Source organism: Fulmarus glacialis, unplaced genomic scaffold, assembly GCF_000690835.1.
Source record: "Fulmarus glacialis isolate BGI_N327 unplaced genomic scaffold, ASM69083v1 scaffold18930, whole genome shotgun sequence".
Lineage (NCBI taxonomy): Eukaryota > Metazoa > Chordata > Aves > Procellariiformes > Procellariidae > Fulmarus > Fulmarus glacialis.
Window position 1 is genome coordinate 8,524 of NW_009187346.1, and position 24,322 is coordinate 32,845.

Genomic DNA, 24,322 nt, shown 5'->3' on the forward strand with positions numbered 1-24,322 from the left:
GAGGCAGTTCAGCTGGGCACTTCAGTGAGGAAATTAATACTTTCCATGTGGATGCCCAGACTCCATGGGCTGCCCTGTATGCCACACTTGGCTGCAAAGCCAGAAATCCCATCTCACACTGTCAAGCAGGATATTACACAAAGGAAGATGTCCATTCTGCACTGGCTAGGACACCTCCCTTGAGCTACATATGCCCCCAGGCAAAACTATCTTGAAGGTACTCCAGCTAGATTGTGTGCTGTCACACCCCTCCTGACCTAGCTTTCATGGCTAGCACCCATGACATGCTCATGCAATTGCAACCACAGCCCTTCTGTGGCCAGAGGACTTCTAGAGCTACCCTCAGTGTAAGTCAGCTCTGGGGAATCTTCCACCGTTTTGCCAGTCCTTAGACGGTGGTGCTGGTTCTTATGAAGTTGCACAAAGTTCTCCAGCACTGCTTGTACCAGTTTATTGTTACGACTGCTTCTAGCAGAATTTCCCTTTCTGGCTCATGGAAAAACCCCGAGTCCTTCTATTATGCTGGACAACGACGACCACAATTCTGGCTTCAAGCCCTGTGTAAAATGTTCCCCAGATGCCACTGTCCAAGTAAGGCAGCTACGAACAGCTCATACTCTCAGCTCCCTCAGGTTGTTTCAAGGCTGCTCACAGTGCAAACTCTGCAGAAGCCTTGAGGGAAGATGAAATTCTGGAACAGTCTCATCAGGCTGGAGCCCAAAGGCAATACATGGACTGTGGTAAAAGGCATGTGGTAGAGTTGCTACTCAAAACCTTTTAGGGTCTGCCTCTCTCCTTCTACTAGGCCCCACCTCTGTCTTCCGGACCTTGCTCAAGGTCAAAGTCATCTCATTTCTCTAGGGTCATGTTGCAGCACTGGGATATAATATTAGGGGCCATGCCTGGTCCCACAGCAAAGGCTCAGTCTGGCTCAGGAGAAGGACAGCAGCTCTCCACCAACAAGCAGGCTGGAAAACAAGCAGCCTCCGTACGAAGGCTGACATTTGACAGCGTGGCAAAGAGTCTTGACTCATTCAGGGGCAAATTTGCCATTGTTGGGACAGGGAGGTAAGAGGAAGAAGAGGAAAGGGAGAAGAGAGGAGGGAGAAAACCAGCATTTCCTGGAGGGATTTCTGTCATGCTTTTATAGCTCTTTTCAAAACTGGGACAACAAGAGTACCAATTAAATCTGCGCCTCATCTGACTTCTCCAGCTCTCCTTTCTTTTGCCAGGACACTTAAGCACAAAGAGAAGAATGATAAAGAATGATGCCTGATGCTCAGACAAAAGCAACTGCTTTCCTTGGTCTGGTTATTACATGGATGTGGCTTAGTCCAGCCCAACAGATGTGGCCTCCTCACAAGCATAAGGGGGGCATACCTGCTGTCTTTCAGCATGTTTAAAATGTCATCTCGAAAGGTATCTCTGTTCTTCTCCAGAAAGCCTCTCACATCATATAGCACCTGCAATGCAGACAGAGCCACTAGAACAGTGCCGTACAAATCATTAAGCACTTCTACATTAACATGCCAATGTACAAGACCTCCAGCAGAGCTACACAGTAATGCTGCAGGCATGTGCCAAGATCCAAATTTTTGGGGTCAAAGAGCTCCAGAGCTCTGCAGTTACTGGCAAGAAAGTGGCTTTTAGCCATCAATTAAAAAAAAAAACCCACAAAAACCCCTCAAAAACAGGAGCGAAGTGAAACAGCTGCAGAGATTTGCCTGGGGTGTGTGTGAGGAAATCCTCTGCAAGGTGTGAGGTACTCCATTCACTTCAGGAAATACTAACTATGCCACCCAGTGCCCTGACCTCCCAACCACTAGTGCTCAGCAGATATGATTCTAGGAGGAGGTTAGCCATTCTTTAGTGTGCAGGTGCCCTCCCTTGACACACCTCCGTCTGCTCCATATCTCTTCACAACAAAGAGCAGCATTTAACCTTGAAGGCTTGGAGACCTCTTCCTTTTTGCAATAGGTATTTAGCCTTTTTTCCTCCTCCCCAAAAGTCAAATTTTCCTTGTGATTTGGCTTCAGATTTTGCTTGTTTGTGAATGTCCAAGAAAAGACAACATGAATAACAGAAGTAAGGAGGAGTTTATCCCCCAAACCAAAAATCACCTGAGAAACTCAAACAAACATCCAAGCTGGAGAATATAATACTGGAGAATGATGTGCTATTTTAAGCCCATCACACTCCCTGTGCTCTGGTATGGGGCACTAACTGTGTGGAAACACACAGCTCGGAGAGATATTCTTCATTTTTGGAATCTAAAATCCTGGACCTCAAGCCCAAGATACACCAAGCATCTCACAGATACACCATGAACACCTACCTCCCCAGCATAATGTCTTATGCCAAACTGATGGTCTGTTACCCGAGGCTTCACATAGTAGTGGTTGCTCTGAAATGAAATAAAAAGAAGTTTTCTTATAATGCGAGTGTAAGAATAAACAGGCTCAGTCAGGAACTCTGCCATGACTATGACAATGCTGGGATGGGCAAGGACCTTAGCTGTTGCAGAGCCCGACCACATCTACTGCAGCTATCTGCAGCTACATTACAAATATGTTATTCCAATAAGATGGAAAAATCCAGTCCTTCAAGGCATTCCTCATGTGAGCAAGGGCTTGCAGAATCAAGGTTGGGCAGGCATGCCATGGATGAAATGTTAATTCTTGCATGTCTGACACCTGAGGAAACTGGGCTCCACACAAACCATGTGGTGCAAGACACGGGATTAGGATGCAGGGAAGATGGTAGCTTTGCAAAACAGCTACACATCTTTTCTTTGTCAAAGGAAATATCATACCAATCTCCTGTCTTCCTCTATGTTTCATCTTTCTTTGCACCTGTCTTCCCCTTTTTCAATATTCATTTTTTCTTTCTCTTACTACCTGTTCTACTCTCTCATTTTTCCCCTCCCTTCTTTGTTCTATGAAAACCGTTAACTATGTAAGAACAGCCATACTGCTTAAGACCAATGGTCCATCCAGCTATTCTGCCTCCAGCAGTGGCTATGTAGGGTAGAGTAAGAACAAGGCAAGTAAATGATACTTTCATCCTAATACTCTTTCAAACTCCAAATATTTTGATGAGTTCTGTCTAACTAGTAACCCCAAGTGGATACTTGCCCATTCCACACCTGAACCCATGCAGACTTCCTGCATCCAGAGTGTCCTTTTGCAGGGAACTCTCAACTGCACAGGGAACTACAGCTGGTTGGTTTTAAGCCTAGCTCCCATTAGTGCCATTTGTCCTCTATGGGCATGTGAGACTTTTAAACCCATCACATCCCCCCTAAGTCATCTTTTCTCCACACTGCAGGGTCCCTTCAACACAGTTTTCCATAACACTGAAGCTGTCCCAGACTTGTTGTTTACCAGATCTGACATAACCCCTTCTTGAGCGGAGGGGCCCAGTGCTGTACACTGTTCAAAGTGCAGGTGATCCATGGTTATATAGTGCCATAACAATGTTTTCTGCTTTTATTCTGTTTCTCTCCTAGGAATTTCTAATACTTGATCTGGGTTTTTTATTACTACTGAGCACTGTGCTGATGTTTCCATGGAACTATCCATCACAGCCTCTGTCTGGGTCTTGCTCCTGAAGAGCAGCAATCCGCTCAGGGCCCGTAATTTCAAATGTAAAACTGGGACTGTTTTCCTTCAGGCACACCATTTTACATTTATCTACACTGCTTTTCATCTTCATTTTACAATCCAATCAGTCTCATAAGGCCCCTCACAGTCCAACCTTGCCCCATGAATCATCAGAAAACTGCCACCTCAGTGCTCGTATGGGACAGAGTCTTACAGGCCTCCCTCCATTGAGGTAACTGACCATTTACATTCTGTGAATTTGCCCAATAGTGAAATAAGGATTACAGTCCTATAATTTCCTAGAATACTTTCTAAAAATTAAAATAATTTCCCACCTTCTCAGATACAAGTACTAAGAAAATTTTCAGTAAGATGTTGCACAATACTGTTAGTAATTCAGCTCTTTCATCTTCAAGTTCTCTTAGCAGTATTGGGTGGATGGCTTCTGACTCTGATAAGTTGTTAGTGCTATTGAAAACTTTTTCATTGCCTTTTTTCCTTTTCATATTGACCCCATGTCTTTGCTCTTCCCTTTCCCAATCCAGTCATCTTTTTCCAGCCACAAAATTCCCTCTCTTCCACTCCAAACATGACTGTTACTGACTCTCTCATGTGGATTGGCACCCTCCTCTCCTCTCCCTCTCTACCAAGCCCAAAGATTTCATCCATGCCTACCACGCTTCTGGTTCCTTCTCCCATCTCCCCTATCGCTCCTTTCCCCAGTTGTATCAGAGGTCATATTCTCCTAAATTCCAGTTCTATGCTTTTTCTCCTTACGCCTATTGCAATCCATAGAAAATACAGAGAAGAGGGCTAGTTCTTTTATAAGGTCCTTTAGGCTTTCCAGCAACACTGGCTGGATGCCTTCCAGTGCTCTTCTAGCCAGTACTAGAGACTTTAACTGGTACAAAAACCACTTTTGCCTTCAAAAAATGCAAACCCTAGAGCACTATCATTCCTTCCTTCCTTCATTCATCATTCCTCCCTGCACTCCGACTCCTCAGCCTCTTCCATCTCTTGTAAGCTCCCTAGGGTTCCACATTAACTGCTATCCCCTCAAAGCAGACAGAGGTGACACTACGAACAGCTTAATGAAAAGGCTACTCAATGCACAGAAATCACCAAAAATAGCAACCAAAATGTCGTGGGGCATAAAGGAATGCAAAATAATACTGACAGTCTCATGCTGCTGTACAGTAAACCACAGGTACCTTCCTACTAAGGGAACTGCATTCTGGTCTGATTATTTAACTCAGAAAAGAATAGAGAAAAGATGTAGAGGAATTCAGAGACAAACAGCAGAAAGAAAGAGGAGCTTTGAAATTTCTCCATTCGGAGACAAACTGAAGAGGTTGGGACAGTTCAGAAAGAAAATTCAAAAGAAGTGATGTATTAAAAATATTCATAAGCTCTCTATTAAAAGTTAACAAAATACCAACAACAAAAAAAAAGGTCAATCAGGCATTCTCATATACCTTGACCTCTAATACAAGGGAAAGCCACAGTGGACTAAATTGAAGGCATCAATATAAGCCTAAAGAAATGAAATATTTCCACAAAACTATGCGTAAATAGCGAACCAGAAGTCATTGCTATTGTATCCAATCTGTAGTCATGAGTATTACTAGCAGAATTAGATGCAAATATGAAAAATGAGAATATCTGCATCTATGCCAATTAAAAAAAAATTGTCGAATAAAGGATACAAAGTTGTATGTTTTCAGGCTTGGGTGAAGCCTGAATTAGAGGACTAGGAAACATATAAGCTGACAATATTCTTACTAAAGTAGTAAATTATTCCATAAGTCCATGCTACAGGGTTTAATTTGCTTTGTTTTCTATCTATTGCTATTAAGAAGAACAGAGTGTTGGCTGTACCAGAGACAGGGTAAGAGATTGCTACAGTGATCTGACTGTGGTTTCTGTGTCTCCAGGATAACTTTCTGACCTGCATGAAAAAGCCCTTCTACTCCTGTGTCCAGAATACAAGAGGAGGAAAGAATTTAATTAATTAGGAACAATAAGAGAGCTTTCATTAAAAGTCATGAGGCAAAAGCCGTCCCCAGCCCCAGGAGACAGAGATTTGACGTGCTCTGGAGCAGACTCCTGTGAGTCAGCTGGCAGGCGAAACCCATGCACACTGTGCAGCCGCATCCTGTGCCTGGGGTGCTGCCTCGTGTCCTGTCGAGACCAGCAGAACCTCACCCCCATCTCATGCTACAAATTCAAATCTCCTCTACCCACAGCCTGTGGAAGGCACACTCCCTCTCTCTATCTGCACAAGAGACCATTTGCAGTTTTCTTCACATACGACTTTTGTTCAGTGCAGCCTTATTAAACACTCACAGGTTTGGGCCTAAGGCATTTTAAATTTCCTGCACAAAGCACATATTTTATATCAACAAAACCTTCACTTCCAGTTTTGAAATGCTGATGGGGCTAACATACTGATCATTTGCCTGCCGGGTTATTTTCTTACTTACCATATGCTGGCTGTGAAGTTTTTCCAGAAGGGTGTTGTCTGTGCCTTTCGGGAATCGACTCTCTTCATTCACCAAAGCCAGCAGACCCAGTTTCTACAGCCAAACAAGAGACGGGCTTTTACAGTCAGCAAAAGCTCTAACTACACAGCACCAAGCCAAGAACTGGGATCTGGACAGCACACTGAGCAATAACCCCGAGTTATACCCAGCAAAGCTCGAGCTGAAAGCAGAATTCTGGCCGGTCAATGCATTCAGCAAGCAGAACATAAGTGGAGATTATTTATAAAAAATTCACATTAAGGCTTTTACTTAAATGCTGCTCCCTGTCTAAAACTATGACACCCTCCCTAAGCTTACTCTCAACAATGAGCAGAGATCTGCTTTCTTGAGCCGGCACTATGGCTAGAACAGCTCATACTTTTGCCAGGTCACAATGGGAAGAGGCTCTAAGCAACTACCTGTTTTTAAAACCACGAAACCCCAGGGAAGGTCTCAAGACAATCAGCAGTCCTCTCTGTGATCCCTGGAAAGTGTCACACATAACTGCTCACCTTCTCGATAAGGTCCAGGCACTCTGCATTATCCATCCAGTCAATGGCTTCCCAGTTTATCCCTTCCCTGACAGTGAAGAACAAACAGAAAAAAGATGTGAAATGCAAAATCCAATGCCCTGAGGTGCAGGAGAACAGAAGCAGCTGAGCATGACAGCTGTCCCAGGACTCAAGACAATTTGCAGGAATTAGGCTTTGCGATGGCTGAGGAAAAAGAGTAGGACACACAATGCACTGCTAACATAAGGAGATGGAAGTAGGAGACAGCCTTTCTTATCCATCCCAGTGATTTAGACTGATGCTCTTCTTGTAGTCATTAAGCAAATTCCACACCAAGCACTAAGAAATTGTAGTTGCTTTCAGTTGCTCTTTCAGGAGTGATGATGGGCCCAAGAGGTGGTGATGATGGACAGTTTGCTACACCGCGTCAAAAGTCAACTGCTGACCCACCAATCTGGAAAGCAGGCCTGAAGCACATCTGCCAGAAGACTGAACCACAATTCATAGGTGCACCAGAAGAAGAGACAGGAACAACTTTTCAGGGAGAGTTTTGAAGTGGATGACACAGATAAGCTTTGGCCTGACATGCAGGGGACTTACAGGGTGGCCCTGCATCTTTCAGAATGGGAGCTGATGTAGGTACAGGAATGCAGTAAGCGTGCTTTGAAAATCATCCATGAAATTCTGTAAATCTGTGCTGAATGTGTTTTCCCCCCTCTTACCACCTTCTTAGACTCCCACAATACAGGCCATTTCTGTTTTCAGAATCCAGAGAAGCCTGGGAATAACTCTTGCTCAGGAATCTAAGGAAGACTACAGGCTATGTGTGAAGTTACTTACTGACATTCTGATACAGACACCTTTCAGGTGAGGGCTAACGTTTTGAAGATAGTGAAGCTGTTGTCTACAAATCCTTCAGCCTAGGCTTCATACTTTCAGGTTCAAAGCATTCAGAAACCTGTGTGCAACAGTTGGAAGCAACAAACTGAAAAAATTTCTGAAGAATGGAAAGCACTATCTATGCCCCACAGGAAACAGAGTATCTTATCCACTTAATGACAAAAAATATCAGTTCACAGTGTTTCAGATTTTTGCAACAATGGGTGTCAGAGAGGCCAAATATTTTTACAAAAAGACCTCTTGGATTCCTTTCTAAGAGCAAGAAGACCTTCCAGAATGAAGGGAACAGAGTTTTCTGAAACAAACCAAATCACAAATGAATCAAGTTGTCTCTAGTGCCACAGACCTCTTGTCTAATCGAATGACGAAATACATGGAGCTACTTACTAAACCTGAGGAAGCAGAGCTGGTACTGTGAAAGATGAGCTTTAATCACATTACCCTAGAATAACTTGATGAGAAGTCAATAATAAAATTCTCTTGTTCTTTCAAAGTTCAGCCACAGAACTTAAACTCCTATGTAATCATCAGGAAAAAATCTTCTGTCACGATGATACCATTCTTAACACAAGCTTCCTGCAATGGTAGAATTGGCCTGAGAAGTGAGTGCATAAATAGCCTTGCAGTTTTGTAATCTTTAGAGTTTCATGAATTGCCTATTCAACTGTCTCCCTTTAAAAGGCTGCTCTCATTTGCCCTTACTGACCCTATTCAATTGCTTCATTCACAAACATAAAGGCTTCTGTTTCAGAGCAAGAACTGAAGTATTTGTCTAGCAGCCTTCTCTAGAAGCAGAAATACTCTAGAACATTGCAGGTACTTCACAAAATACAGTCTAATATGAAGCCCACAGAAGAGAAACAGCTGTGCAGAAGGCCCCACACTCTTTAAGCTCAGGAAACAGCCTGATTTAAATCTCCTTGCTGAGGAAAAGAGCCCTTTTCACAGCATAGGAATCTCTAGGACAAAAAGAGCTGTCGGATATCTATTCATCTATCTTTAAGGACTTTACTTTTTGCACACCAAGATTCCACCTGCATAACACCACCACTACCTTAGGTAAAACATTACTGAAGTCAGTAATAAGGCCAGTGACCATGTGTTCTAATAGGTTAAAGCCCAAGATCTTCCCATTCAGCTGAGAGAGAGAAGGGAATCTTTTGTTTGGAGACAAATGACCTGTCTCCAGGTCACTATGCTGGCAAAGCATATGGAAGGTGCTTACAGAGACACATCCACAGTCAGGGTTGCACTAAGGCCCAGCTGCTTCTCCTGCCTTAGTGGTAGGGACTGGAGAGCACAAAGGAGGAATGATGTCCTCCTTTTTACCACCCATGAAAACAATAGGGGGCCACTCCCTCCATTTGTCACCTGTTGTACTCCAGCTGCTCCAAGGAGAAGATGTGTTTGTTGAAATATTCCTGGAGTTTCTCATTTGCGTAGTTAATGTTAAACTGCTCAAAACGATTCACCTGTAAGAAGAAACGAAGATTATAAAACTTAACATTCTTGTCCCTGGGCTCTAAAAGAATCTATAACAACGATGGGGAAGGTGCCAGGCCTGGCATAAAGCCAGAGAACATACAGGCAAGGGGTGTCAGATGGACATGAGGAGGACAATATGGGGAGGTCCACTAGGAGAATGGCTTTTGTAGCTCATGCAAGGTTAATTCAGTAGTAGGCCTAAATAGTAGTAAAGGATGCTAAAGACAATCAAATTTCTCTTCTTCTTAGGAAGAAAGAAATATAATTCCCTAAGTGTTAGGTCACTGGGCTTTCTCTTCTGTGAAATATCTGAGCAGTCACTATACGGCTGCTCAACATACATCCCTCATCAGCTGCAATCAGAAGCATTACACAGAGCATTCTCAATACAAGGCAACACAGATGTAAACAAACAATGTGCACATAGGAGTTGGACATTTAATTTGTATACAAGTCAGAAATTCAATATTACCTATCAGCACATCTGCTTAGGGTCTGTGTCACAAACCAGGCCTTGAACATCAGCCTGCATGAATACAGGTGGTAGAAATGGGCAGCTAAATATATCTTGCTGCTCCCAGAGGGAAGTGGCAGTGGAGAAATGCCAGGATGCCCTATGCTAACCTAAACAGGATACAAACCTACCAAAATTCCTTCCTATATGCACTGACATCTCCAAAACCAATCCACCCCGCAAAAGACGAAATCCTGACCTGAAAGTTCTCGAAGCCAAAGATATCCAGGATGCCCACAGACTTAAAGTTTTCCTTGCCTTTGATCTTCGTATTAATCTTGCTAATGAGCCATGAAAAACACTGGGAGTACAGCGCCATAGAGAGGGAGTCCCTGGAGTCAGCTGCCTGTAAATGCAGAGAGAAAAAATGAGTCACAGGGAGAAGAGAAGGCATAAGGGGCACCATGAATCTCTACAGGACTTCAGGTTCCTCCACTCCTCTTTAGATGTCTCAGCCTCTGTACTGGTTGTGCATGGTGCAGTATTTATACGTACAGTCGACACTCAAGTTTGCAAATAGCCCAGCCATACACAGATGTACCATGTATGACCTTGGGGTAACAGAACTTGAGAGGCTGAAGGAAGTAGCAAAATCACTGACATCTTTTGGAACAAGTGCTGGGGCAGAGAAGGTGGCAAAATACCTCACGACTAAGCCCACAGCAGTCATTTGCATCACCTGAGCCAACATTTGCAGTGACAGGCAAGGTATCTTGGTTCAGTACTCCTAGTAGAGCTGTCAAATGAGTGTCTGCTCAGTTTTTCAAAAACTGGTAGGGCAGGATTTAATAGAGTATTCTGTCACCAAGTTAGCCTCAAAAATCATCTCTCCAAAACTTTCCTGCAAACAGCATTATCTTACTGGAAGCCAGGGTAGGCCAGCCAACAGCCAGGATACATGCCCCAGAAGAGCATGGGTTGAGAGACCTTTCTGGACCTGACCCAAGATCCCACGCAGCGATCATAACCAAGTGTCAGAGGTGGAAAAAACCCCTTAAATTGTGATCACTAACAGGCAGTAGATAATTGGGTGCATGTAAGTGTGTGGACGAATGTCCGAAATTGAACTTTTGAAAACTCAAGCAAAAGCCTGCTACTTGATAGCTATAACAGGAATGGGCTGGTTATAAGTTTTGATAACACTTGGACTAAACAAAACTGGTACACCCCAAATCCTCCAATTAATAAAGAGACATGAGACAGAACCACAGATTAAGAGGCTGATCGCATGCTGCCCTTCCGCACATACACTATTTAGACTAGAAAACCAGGACTTAGGGTTCTGGAAAGAAGAGGCAGCCAAAAATAAGGGTTTCCATAAAGAAGACATGATCCCAGAGAGAGAAAAAGGGGCCAGGAAAGAAGGCGGCAAAGATCTTGACTGGAAGAAAGATGCTGGACATGGGGAAAGATACTGGAGATCAGAGACATGTGGAGACAAACGTCAGGGTATGCCCAAGGACCTTGGCTGGTAGTTCCTGAGACTGCTAACTGCAAGGAGCTACACAACATGAACCAACAAAACTTTCTGCCCGGCCCTCCTGGACAAGCAGCAATCTCCCTACTGGGAAAAGAAGTTGATACCTAACAAACGTAATACTGAGGGGTGAGTGAGCACATATGTGAAATAATCAAGTAGAGTAAAAACTATAATATTGTAATTTCATAAATAAACCACAGTATCTAGATCAATTACAGGTTGTTTACTCTGTCTCACCTGTCACACCAGGGTAATTCCCTCAGTAGGCCTGACCAGCAATGGCAGAGACCTTCTAAATGCACCCTCATCCTCTTCAGTTTTGCAAGCCTGAAAAACGTGACTTCTCCTGTTCTGCTTTGCTAATGGCACAGGCCAACTGCCTCTGAATCCTCCCAGCCCCTCTCAGCAAGCTCCTGAGGCCCAGCCTGCAAGATCCTCCTTTTCACCCAATCTCACTGGTTTTTTCCTCCTTTCTCTTCCTGAGTATTATCTCCTCTCCATCAGCCCAAGGCCTAGGACACACAGCAACCTCCCTTCTCTGCAGAAGAAAACATTCAAAGCATGGGCACACACGCCTTTTCTGGGTATTTCTTCTCTCCACCAGATAGTCTGTTTCATTAGCTGGGACTAAGAATGCCCTCAAGGCCATGCCTCTGTAGTGTCTCTGGCTACACAGTAAGGTGGACTCATTTTCCAGGGCCAGGACCTCCCCATCCAGCTGTAAGCAAAGCCGCTTTCCCCACAATATGGCTCAAATAAGATTCTCAAAGGCTCCTTTCATCCTCCCAGCTTTGCCTGCTTTCAGGCCTGTTCATCCATTCAGCCCACTGAAATGTCAAAGCTCAGACGGGCAATGAGCCCGTTACACAATGAGAAATCCCTGGCAGCTCTATCAATGCGTTCCTGCAACAACAAGTAGGAATAGGTGGGCACAGTACATGAAGGCTTAAGCGGGAACAGTCTTTACAGGCCCAGCGTTGAGTGCAACAGGTTCACCTAGTGAAGATGACTAAGTAGTAGCATCCACTTGCTATAACAATTTTTTTGCAGTCTTAGTACTTCATTGGGCTGCAAGCAGTAAGTGTAAGGTCCAACAAGCACAAATGTCAGGAATAGCTACACTATTGGGGAAAGCTCCGTTCAGGGAGACCTCTGTAAATCCTACAACTGCGCACTGTTGCTCTGGACTGCATGGAGTGTCTCTGGCATTGTTATCCATCCTTGTGCACTGATACAGAAAGATGTGACTTATTTAGGACAGACAGCTGAGAAGAGGAACTGTGGTAGTGGATAGTCGAATAGGCTGAAAAATAATTGTCACACAATTTTATTGCAAAGAAAGGTCACAGACTATGAAAAAAAGATACCATTTCTTAAAGGTGATATATTAGCAGGTGTGTTCCAGCAAGAAAAGAAGCAACTACTCTGGTGAAATGAGCACTGATGAGACTTCAGCTTGAATACAGTGTCCAGTTATAAGCACTCCACTTCTTGAAAGATGTGGGAAAACAGAGACAGAAGAAGAAGAGGTTTAGAAAATTATTTATAAGGAAACATTGAAGGAACTGGATTGTTTAGGTTAGAAAAGAGAACACCACATGAAAAACTTCACAGAAGCGGAAGCTTCTAAGGTGGACAGCTGGGATGTCAAAGGTAATCTAAATATGAGGAAAATCTTTTCAGCTCCAGACTCCACTGCAGCTAGAGCAGGATACTTAAAGAGGCTGTGAAATTCCTTCCATGGGAAATCTGAAGGAAAGTTAGACAGACATCCGTCAGAGAGAGCCTAGTAACTCTGGTTTCTCTGCCAATGTAGGGGTTGGACTGATAACCCTCTGCAGACCTTGCCAGCACAAGATTTCCATTACAGATGCTCATTTTGCTATAACACGATGCTTATTCCGTCCTAATAATATTATTCCTTGTTTCCCAGTGTCTTGCATTTTATTAACGACAGAAGATTTTCTACAGTTATCTGTGCATGGACCTAAAACACCAAGAGTGCCCTCAAGTGATCAGCAACACCACAAGTTAAAGTTAGTAGGCACAACACTGTAACGAACCACAGAGAAATGTAATAGATAAGCAGGACTGGCTCCAGCACGCAATACAGGTTCAGAAGATGAGAACTACATATCAGTTTATTTGGTCCTCCTTTGCTGTTGTATGGATACACAAAGAAGCTACTATGGAGTAACAACCTACCAACTGCCAGATATTTCGTGGTAACTGTGTGCAAGCTTTTATCTTCTAGTAAATGCAGTGTAGCCTGAGGGTTCTGCAAGGTAAAAGCATGCACACATGCAATTACCACAAAGCATCTGATGTACCTTCTGCATGATATGAGCATGACCAATTCCTGGTGAGTTAAGATGACTTAAAACCACTATTGTGCATTGCCATTTGCAAGTGAACTCCCCTGTAAAGCCTAAAAAGCAGAGTCAACTTTGGGACCTGAACTACCAGTAAGGGCAAAATACTTGAGGACACAGCTGAGCCCCTAGGGGGTATAAGAGGAAACCCTAAACTTGAATGGATGATACAAGAGGGGTACAGAGGGTCTGGAAATGCATATGTGGCAGAAGCAGTAGCATACATTAGGACACTTACCTGCTCCACAGTGAGAGGGGAGCTGATCTCTTCCCCACGCAGAATCATGGACCTCTGCGTCAGAACTTCGGAAAGCTGGAAGGCGTCTAAGCCCAGGAGGTCACTGGCAACGTTCAGCACTAATAACAAAGGAGGACACGCTTTTTTCTCTTGCATGGATCCCCATTACTCATGGGGGATCCATATTCTGTAGCTCAGTGAGGAAATCCCAGGGACTCCTACAAGGCAAGTGACTAAGCCCCAGCACAAAACACACTCCCCTTTTCTTAATTCTCTTTGGCATACCCAAAGCTGTAAGCTCACATATCCAGTCTAAGGCAGGGTCAGCAGCTGTTATGAGCCACAGTCAGACACTCATATAAGTCAGCCTTTCTGCTGACAACAGGAAGAGCAAAGCACTGTGTAAAGCTCAGCACCAGCAAAATATTTATTGAATGAGAAGATATGTTTTCCTAAAGGCACAATAGTGCAGTCTGAACATGGGATCACTAAACTTGGATGTCAAGAACAGAGGCAATTAACTTAAGACTTGAAGCACTTGTAATATATATTTATTGCTTCTGTCTGTTTAGGGATTCACTTTACCAGACCAGGTCAGATTGGATAACTGTAACAGAGATGCATACTAGCAGATGCTTCAAAGGAAGATGCAGGAAAGTCTGTAACAGACTACTTTTATCTCAAACTCCTCCCTATTCCTATTTCTTCCTGCTCCTTCAACACAAAAGAGAAACTCAGTCTGAGAGTATCCAGGAGAACAAACTGATCACAGGGCGACAGCCCAACTAAATCATACTCTGGACCCATGCATCCTGTGGCAATGCTTTTGCATGGCTAAACTGCAGGGAATCTGCTGGCAAAGGCTCTCCAGACCAGCATAGCAGAGGGAGAAAGGACGACGGAGTGAGCTTTGTTGGTGGCCTTATGGGGCTTTGCATGGTCTACCAAGTTGCTAGGGTCCCACTTACCCGCTTTCGTTGTAACCTGGGCCCCACCGGCTGTCATGAATTCAATGTTTCCCAGATGAAGTGTGCCAGAAAGAAGTTTGAAGATGTCTCTGATTTCTTCAGTGCTGAAGTCCACCACCTTCATGGCAGTCTATGCAAAACCATACAGCTAACGTTGGCTGTACGTACAGCCACAGTACAATGCAACCATCACACTCATGCCCAGCCCATATAAGATGTAAACCTCAGAATTATAGTCATCATGAATCAAAGTGAAACTGGGGATGGCACAGCCCCTCTCTCAGCTATAAATCTGTCAATGATCTTCACTGTCTCCCATTCTCTCCTTCATTTACCCTATCCCCGTCTAAGGCAGGTGGGCATTTGCCCTATCCTCAAGTTGGACTTTGCTGCTGCCATTGCCTATCTGTCACAGGAAGAACATGTTTGTCTGTGCCTGTGTGAGGAAATCCTTCCTACACTGGCAGTACAGGTTACAGATGTCACTGGACTGCTTCCACATTCTGCCTTATCGTCTTCCCTGAAGGACAGATCCATATAATTTACTTAATTTACTCTGATACATATAACCCCCTTAATTTAGTCTAGCTTAGAGAAGTAAAGATTTATGCAGCAATGTTTGAATCCAGGCTTTCAGCATTAACTGCTAGAAGGTTAGAAACAGGTTACCAGATAATGAGGAAGTATGGCACATTCCCTGTGTCTTAGTGCATGCATGTGAGCCAGGGTTTTTGGAGCATAAATTGACTTTGAGAGGTACGACCTAGTTTTCATGCATTCACCCTGTCAGCAAGCCACTCCAGGGTTCTAGTTCCCTTCTTTCCTCCAGGCCTCTCCTCAGCTGAAGTATAAATGCCATTGAAACCTCTGCTGTACAGGAGACATTTCCTTCCCTTAAATCACACCTAAGCAGGTGCTATTGAAATCCTAAGCTGACTCCTCTCATCTTGCCTATCTGGTTTCACCTACATTATTAAAGCCCTCAGGCTGATAACCACTTATCAAACAAAACATAAATTGCATATTCATCCTGCTAAACCCATAACCTCTGGTAAAGTTACAGAAGTCTATTGAAATCTGTGTGGTATTTCAGAATATGCCATTTGCACAGGTGATAGCACTTTACCAGAACATTTCTGGAGAACACTACCCTCAGACCAAACTGTTCCCCTTCCAATGGTCAGTGTGAGGTTTCCTGCATCAGGCCATTTAGAGGTTTCCTGCCTCAGGAACCATTATGGGCTGAGGGGTGGGGTTCGTGCTCCCCAAAGTCTCCATCATTCTAAATTATTATTCATCCTTGACTGTTTCCTAAATTCCCCCATTTTTGTACACTAAAAACACTCTTCGAGCCTTGTTTTTACCATAAACAGGTAAAGCTGAGTTTCAGACTCATTGAACACCAAATTTTGGCTTAGGGCAAATAAATTCTGCCTGTGAGATCTAGACCCTGCAGCACATTTAGCCCACAAGATTGTACCCAGAAGTTAAGAAGGAGTTAGGACAGGACTTACCATGACCTTACTGAACATCTCTACGTCATTCAGGTTCTCATCAGTCACGCAACCAGACTGGTTCAAGTAGTGATAAGTCTCTGGCTCAGAGAGGGAGAGGCTCTCTGCAACAGAGGAAAAAGAGGCAGGGAGGAGAAAGACAACAATTTATTTAGCGGTCAGCCTTTTCATTCTTAGTCCCCCAAAAGTGTGTATGTTTACCATAGGGAGAGTTCATCTGAACAGATTCCATACCCCTCAAAAGCCACACCTAGACAGTAAATGCACTGGGGAAGGGGAAGAGGAGGGTGTGTGGTAACAAAGCTTGCAGATGGTATGCAAAATGATTTAGAACAGTCAAATCCCCAGCTGCAGTATCGCAGAAGAGTATTTCAATACTGAATTAACTCAGGGGGAAAAAAAAAAAAAACAAACCAACAACCAGAGGATGAAATTCAATCTCACAAAGTGTACAGAAAAATAGTCTTAACTATAGACATACAGTAATGACCTCTAAATTAGGTATCACCACTTGAGACAGAGTTCAGAGAGACACAGTAAGATTTCTGAAGACATCATCTCAGTGCTGAGCAGCAGTCAAAAACTGAACATAGTTCAGTTCCTTCAGTTTTAGAAGGAACACAGAACTAAACATAAAACCAGAATTAGGTCTCTGTTATATCTGTAGCACAACCACATCTTAAACACTATCTGCAGGTTTGATCCCCCATTTCAAAAAGGATAGAGGAGAACTAAAAGATCTTCGGAGAAAGGAGACAAGGATGATCAAGAGATTGAAACACATTACAGATGGGGGAAGTGAAGCAGCCTAGGACACCAGCTTCGAAAGGGAGATGGAGAAGAATAGCAGAGATCTGCTGAAGAAAATAATCTGTTTTGTATGCTTTCCCTAAGTACTTGCTGATAACCATGGTCCCCACTATTTCCCTTTGCTTTAAATGGATCTCTGAATTGACCCACATGGCCATCCCTGCATGAATTCCTTAGAACTGAAGCCCTACTTCCTTCCACTCTGTGTCAGGCCCAATTCTTCTAACTGATTATTCTAACACACACAGAATAAAGGCATAAAGAAATTCCCCAGTCCCTCAAAACCAGAGTGCAACTGTAACATGTTCCTGCCAGCCTATCTGACCTCTTCAGCAAGACCATCAGTGCTCAGCAGTGCCCGGGGCAGGTACACACAAATGTTGTTAAGGGGGTGCGGCACTACAAGCAAGATTCTTCCAGAGTCTGCAGCTGCCATCATCTCTGCATGCCCTCTTCCAGATCCACCTCTCCCTTCCCCATGTACAGAGCTATAAACCGTTTGTTCAGATACCAGACATGTTTTGACTCCAGTCCTGTCACTACATCTCTGGTCTTTCTAATTCTTATCTCTCCTATTACCTATACTGAAGGTTTGTTGTAAAAGTATGTCTGTCAGTCCAACCTTTGAACTCCTTGAACAGCTCCCATCAGTATCTGAATCAAGACTCTTTACCCTTCCCTTTGCCTCTAGCCAGTTTCATTACCTCATCTCTCTATACCACCTCTTCACTTTGCACAGACTTCTCCTTCAAGCTCAGAATGCCTGAAGTGTCTTTTTTCATATAGGATTTCTGTCATCCTCAGGCTATTCTGTTTCCCAAGAAATCACCGTATGGCCTTCAAGAAAAAGTGATATATCAAATACTGAAATATCCATGCTCTAGTTGACTTACACCTGCTTCACATGCGGGACTGGAAAGAGGACTGAGCCATATCCGAGAAAATGAAATTACCTTTCTGCTCCCCGCTCACACCAGCTAGCAGAGCATAAAAGATGTGGTAATTCCTCTCTCCGGGGTTCTGGTGTACCACTCTGTTCTGAAACAAAGAACACAGGAGTAGCCAGTAGAAAGAGATCTCACTTTTGGTTGCAAAGACAAAGAGAAGACCAGGATACAGATAAATCTCCAGTGCACAAGAGGGGCTTCTTCCAGTTTAGTGATGGTGTTGTCTAAGCCATCAAGATCTTGTCATGTGTAGCTGTGCAACTGAGCAACAGACTTCTCTGAACTCACTTAGAGATTGTGTGCACAGACAAACCAAACCTTGTCAGTTCTGGCGCTGCTCCTCAGTGAGTTCCTGAGTCCAAAGTAAACTACATCAGAGCAGAGATGTCTGCATTTGGAGTTGTAACCCCATATTCCTCTCTATGGAATTGAGTTTCCAGGTACTTGTTCTTTCTCCCTTTTCCCTTGGTAAACAGCTTTTTCTTGGGATCTCTCTGTAATGCACAGCATTTATCAAAGACAGGAGAACAGGCTCTGATAGATATAGAACAAACATAGTTCCTCCACCATTCTCTTCCTCAGTTGGGACAGTTGCAGTAATAACACCTAAAGAGCTAATGTCCATGTGCTGTGATGGACAGCATCATCCAGTAGGAGAACTGGCACTGCCCCACCATACTATGAGGAGAGGGTTCACCCAGCAGTCAGCAGAGGTGATACTTACCTTTTCCAGTAAATCTGAACAGCATGTTAAGGAGAAAACATTCAAATGACATATGCACAGATGTCCTGACGACTGGCAAAGAATCTTCTAGACACATTGGGATGAACCCTGTAACAAGCAACAAATCATTAAATAACTGGCACTTTGGAAAGTGGACGAAGAGTGGTCCCAAACATCATCTCGAATCCTCCTCTCTACTCCTTGTCCAAGGAGGTATTATGTGCCAAAGAGATATTTAAAAGGGCAGGGTCAGATAGAGCATAAGACCTGCAAAATGGTGAGGTAACCTAACAAAGGATGAGCCACATAAGGGACACCTAGAAAGATTAGAGAGGCCACTCTAATCTGAAAGTCTGTATTGCACACAGCAAGTCTTGCATCAGTTCTCATTGCTTCTGCAAGAGACCACTATCTTTAATCTACCGACAGCACGAAGAGCAGAGACTAAACAATCCAAGCCTGTTATTTACAACAGTAGTAAATTCATCTGGCTGCTGCTCCAGTGGAAATTGGTGTGGTTTGCAGTCATCAGCAGCTTTGAACATCAACACCAAGAAATGTAGCCAGGATGGTTTAGCTGCCTCATGTAGACAAAAGATATGTCAAAGCCTTTGGGAGAGGGGTACATGGGCATACAGGAAAGAAAGTGATCATGGCACGACATAATTTGACTATACCCAGTCTTCCCTGTCCTTGTTGTCACCGGAACAGGCTCCCAGGGAAGCGGTCACAGCACCAATCCTGTTCAAGGAGCATCTGGACGATGCTCTTAGTCATATGATTTAGTTTCAGGTAGTCCTGCGAGGAGCAGGGAATTGGACTTGATGATCCTTATTGGTCCTTTCCAACTTGAGATATTCTATGATTCTATGATTAGGGTTCCAAGGTCCACTGGAGATGGGCCGCCCAAAACAGGGAGTCATAATTGGCCCTCTAAATTACTGTTCTCCTCTGCATCCAAATATTGTGCAGAACATACTGATTCTTAGTTTGGTCTCACTTTTCTAAATCATGAACTCTTTGGTAGAGCTAACATAAGGGAACAATCTTCTGGGAAAAACAAGATGCAATCAACATGAAGGATCTTCCTAGGTAGCAAATTCTAGGGATTTAAGTATCAAGTGTTGTGATTACCAAAGTGAAAAGTCAAACTATGTCCCTACCTAATGTAGTGCCTAGACAAAAGGTTTCCAGAATTAGGTGCTGCAGAGCCACAAAATAAACACTTCCTTCCTCTTTAAGTTGCAAATTTGCCCACAGTTATAAACTGGCTTTGAGAAACTGTGATGAGGGATTTCCTGACCCACTCTGAGCTCCTCCTCATCTTCACTCACTCCATCCACTTCAGGTCCACTGAAGCAAAGGATACAATCAGTTACTCGGCCTCCCTGGATGTGTCCATGTTGAGAGAAGTGCAGCTGGATGAACTTGCCAAAGCGGCTGGAGTTGTTGTTATAAACTGTCTTGGCATTTCCAAAGGCCTCGAGAATGGGGCTGCAGAAACAAGGCGTGAAGATATGATTGGTGATGGGATACCATTAAAACAAAGCATGTGCCCAGCCTTTTGCCATTTGCACAGCGTGCACTGCCACGTGAGATTAATTTGTTACAGCACCAGACTGGACAAGCAGGAAGAGTTCAAGGGCAAGGAAAGATGGCAAGAGCAATTTAACACACTGCTAGATAAATTTTAAACCTTTGGGATTGGAGTTAATTAAATCAGTCCCCAATCAGTATGGGCAGCTGGCATTCATGCTGTCGAGGGCATTCCCCACCAATGTGGCTTCAGGAAATGCAAGGTGGCAAGACCCAGCCAGGTTGTGTGCTTAACACAGCAGCATCCCATGAAATGGGTTTGTATTTTTTTTCAGGATTTTCAGAAGCATCAGACATACAGGGCAAACACTCTGTAGCTTTAAGCCACATGCTTCTTTGTTTCTGTTTCTACCTTTGAAAGAGAAGACAGTATAAGCCATCCATTAAAATTACAGGTAAACATTTTCAAACTAACAGACAAACCTAGTACTAAACGGATTTGTTTGGTACTGAAATTTGATACGGGAACACACAAACCCTTGTTGTTACTTAAATCTTGCTTAGGTTGATATAAACCACATAGTTTCCAAGCAGAGGGAATATACACACATTATAGATTTGAAAACTTCATTCTAAGAGAACCACATCATCCACTTCAGGGAAAAAAATGTTGCACACACAAAAAAAAAAAAAAAAAAATCTGTCACCAAACTTCAGACGGGTGATGAATTGAAGAATTTTATCTCCTGGTCACCTCCTTTAGGAGGTTCCTAAAATACGGAAAATAATGAGTTAAAATGCGGCTTGATTCTTGCTCCACAGAACAGTACAAGGGAAAAGCCTAAACCATTCAAACTGACACACTGAATCCAGGATTGAAATATTCATTTTTGCAATTTAGCAAATTCTAAAATAATGTGAAGACCTTACAAGCAAGGAGTCATGGAAATGCTACAAGAACAGCCTGTAGGCAATCGTGTTTAATTCTAAAACATACATAGTTTTTAACAAAAGTTATTGCAGTTATTACCCTGAGAAATACTGGCTTTTTAAACATCTCCATCGATCTACTGTGCGGTTCCAATTAGGACAGGGGCAGAGACAGGATTATTCACAAGTTAATAACTATAACATGACAAATAATCACAACTACAGATACTGCTGGAGTTTGCCAAAAGCTTCAGGCCTTGCAAGTGTTAGCCAAGTGAGAGCTCTGTCTGTGGGAAAGGCTCAACAACATTCAGGAAACTTCAGGCAGTATTTTCCTAATTTCTCTTTTGAAAATATCACTTTAAACAAACAAAAGCATAGAAATGAAATTGCTCTGTATAATACATTACAACCATAGAAAACCCAGTCACAGAAATCTGTGCGCACAGATCAGAGGTAAATTCCTTGCCCTGGAGAATTTGAACTCCAAGACCCACGCCTCTGAAACAAGTATGTAAATAAGGACATTGCACTGGAATATCCCACGGAGCACATCAACGCCATGAGTCAACAAAAATTAATGGGGACAACCCGAAAAAGGGAGGACAGGGTTATGTTATATGACCACCACAGTTGCAGTGAGAGTGCAGTAACCAGCCAGTAACCAACCAATCTTTACGGCTCTAAATCATGTTAAATTAGACAAGCAAAGCACAAGGAAGTATCTTTATGGTTTAGTTTGGCAACGGCCTCACGCACATGAGTGCAGAAGTCTTTCAGGGATGGGGGAGGAAATAGGCACGTGGGTGTCTGAGGCTGGTGGCAGCTGCAAGGCAGAGGGGTGGGTGAGCTGGTACAGCCAGGAATGAGGGCAGATGCCCGGGCCAAGCAAACTGCCTGGGCATCACCACGTGGCGTTTGATGCAGCAGTGAACTGTGCGAGGCGGAGCGGCGCACCAGGAAGGTGATGCTGGCTGCTCAGCTGGACGTGGGCAGGGTGTGTTGCAGGAGTCAAAATTATGGGAACCAGTTTCCGCAGGGCAGCAGGAAGTGAAGCCTGGATTTTAGAAATATTACAATGAATGCAGCTCCAGGATTCAGACACATAGCTGAAGACAAAAAAGAAGATTCAAAGATTAGAGGGATGAATAACAGGAGAGGTGGCTATGCTGTCAGCAGTGTCACCTAACATGGAGAAGGGAGCTTCAGAGTGAAGCAAGCAAGAAAAAAAGATGAGAGGAAAGTTAGCAGAATTTTTAATGGACTGGTGGATATTTTCAAGAAGGAAAACAGACAAAATCAACAGTGCCAAGGGAGTTTTCAGAGCCTGATTTCTGAGAAATACACCAAGCATGAATGTTACAACACACAGGCAAATGATAGAAAGCTGATGTAACACTTTGTTTATAACGCCATCTGAAATGGAGAAAGAATCCAGCATTGTTCCTGGGTATGTGCTGGGTGCAAGGATGAAAATCCACCATAAGCTAACCCAAGGAGGGCCACTGGCAGAGCAAGTGAAGCTGAACTGCAAACATATGAGGTAGACTCATCAGGAGTGGCAGCAGCTTCTGGCTCTGGGCCAGGCCTTCAGCTTCTCTTCTTCAGTGAAAAGGTGACAAATCAAATTCTTTTGCACTCGCATCGCAATAGCTCACGTAGCACTAGAGATGTACACAAAACGAGTGACAAGCTCTTACTCCACCTCACCTCACTGTGGGATCTTGCAGACTCAGGAATCACCTACCTACCATCGTAAACTTTCTGGATCACAGCCAAGTTACCACTTAACCGCTAAGTGGGCTTGAGCCTTCTAAGCCGCTCGCCTTAAAGCAGATTTTGCAGATCTTGAGTCATGATTGTATTGCACTTAAGAGCTTTTTCCAATTTGCCAATGTCCCTGGTAAAATCTGCACACCTGCAAAGGATAAATCATCCAACAATGGTCTCTCGAGCACCAGGTCCAAAGGCAGCAACCATTCTGTTCAATGCTGCTCTGCTTATAAGGATCCTAAAAACTGCAATGCTCTTGCAGCTGCCACATTAGACACTGCATATCTGCTTAGGCTATTTTCACCACAGTTACTAGTAACTTTTTTGCGTCACCGTCTTCCAGGAAACATTCCTTCTCTCTACTCTCTGGGCCCTGAAATATGCCACTTGCATGAGAGTCGCTTTTACACAGATGGTTCCAGCTTATTACACAATTAGATCCTGTTGCAGACATCTGATTTACTCCTTTGGAGGTTTCTGCAACTATCACAGGCTCAAACTGGGACCAACCTGCAGCCTCACCCTTGACAGTACCGAACTGCAAGACCCCCAGCAAGGTCCTCCAGGCACTCTTGCGTTGAGAAATTTTTGTTTAATTTAATTTGTTGCTAATTAAGAGAAACTTCTGATCATGGATTCAGGTGTTAAGAAAACAGACACTTAAGTAAACATCCTTCCTCCCTCTTCCCGAGGCTTACCTGACATCAAACACCTATTGCTCCCCTTTCTTAGCCTCAGCTTCCATTTTTCCTAAGCTTACAACCAGTCCCTTGCAAGTCCCCCCGCAAGGCAGTGGGCGGCGCAGGAGGCTGGGGTCCCCACGCATAATGGTTCCTTTCTGTCGCTCTTTGCTTCCTTGTTTTCTCTGTTCCTCTTTGCCTCTTACTGGTTTTCCTCAGCTGCACTTCGCTTCTTCAAGTTTTCCTGACACTTTTTTCCTTGGTGTCCGTGTTCTGGTGTGGTTCACCCGTGGGCCATGGTCCTGGGGCGTCCCTGTCCTGGGGTGGGCCATGGTCCCTCAGGGGCATCCCTGCCCTGGCATGGGTCACGGTCCCTTCAGGGGTGTCAGGACCTCCTTTGGCAGCATGAAGGATCCCCCACAGAGCATGTCTCCATCCCCTCATGGCTGCCGGCTTCCTTCCCAAACATGTTTGACCTGGGCACCATGCATTTCCCTGCCTGCCTTCACAAGGGTTCAGTGGGTGGTGGTTATTCCCCGGTGCCAGCTCCAGCCCAGACCGGCTCAGGGCCTCCTCCCACACAGACCCTGCTGCAGCCCCCAGGCAAACCTCCTCGCTCGTGCCCCTTACAGCTCCCACGGACGTTTCTCCTTAAAATCACCTGCCTGGACAGCAAGAGATCTGCAAGGCGGCCCACAGGACCTTTGAGGGCAAGACGTACCGGTGGCCTGAAACAAATGGAGGCTGGGGGAGAGCGGGGGCTAAAGGAGGAAACCAGGAGTCAGAGCGTGACAGAGACTCACCGCGAGCCCAGC

The 24,322-nt window shown here is 44.1% G+C and overlaps 1 protein-coding gene across 1 annotated transcript in view; it reads right to left on the reverse strand.

The window, feature by feature from the left end:
• LOC104074701 (unconventional myosin-X-like) overlaps nt 1-24,322 on the reverse strand; it is a gene marked incomplete at both ends in the record, with an annotated part of 38,630 nt that overhangs the window by 3,051 nt on the left and 11,257 nt on the right. The window contains 12 exons of the mRNA XM_009574910.1: nt 1,381-1,463; nt 2,336-2,404; nt 6,086-6,178; nt 6,637-6,703; nt 8,908-9,008; nt 9,735-9,881; nt 13,626-13,744; nt 14,594-14,723; nt 16,108-16,211; nt 17,871-17,955; nt 18,589-18,602; nt 19,958-20,082. Of these exons, the coding sequence (XP_009573205.1) occupies nt 1,381-1,463; nt 2,336-2,404; nt 6,086-6,178; nt 6,637-6,703; nt 8,908-9,008; nt 9,735-9,881; nt 13,626-13,744; nt 14,594-14,723; nt 16,108-16,211; nt 17,871-17,955; nt 18,589-18,602; nt 19,958-20,082 (1,137 nt within the window). The remainder of the gene's footprint in view (nt 1-1,380; nt 1,464-2,335; nt 2,405-6,085; nt 6,179-6,636; nt 6,704-8,907; nt 9,009-9,734; nt 9,882-13,625; nt 13,745-14,593; nt 14,724-16,107; nt 16,212-17,870; nt 17,956-18,588; nt 18,603-19,957; nt 20,083-24,322) is intronic.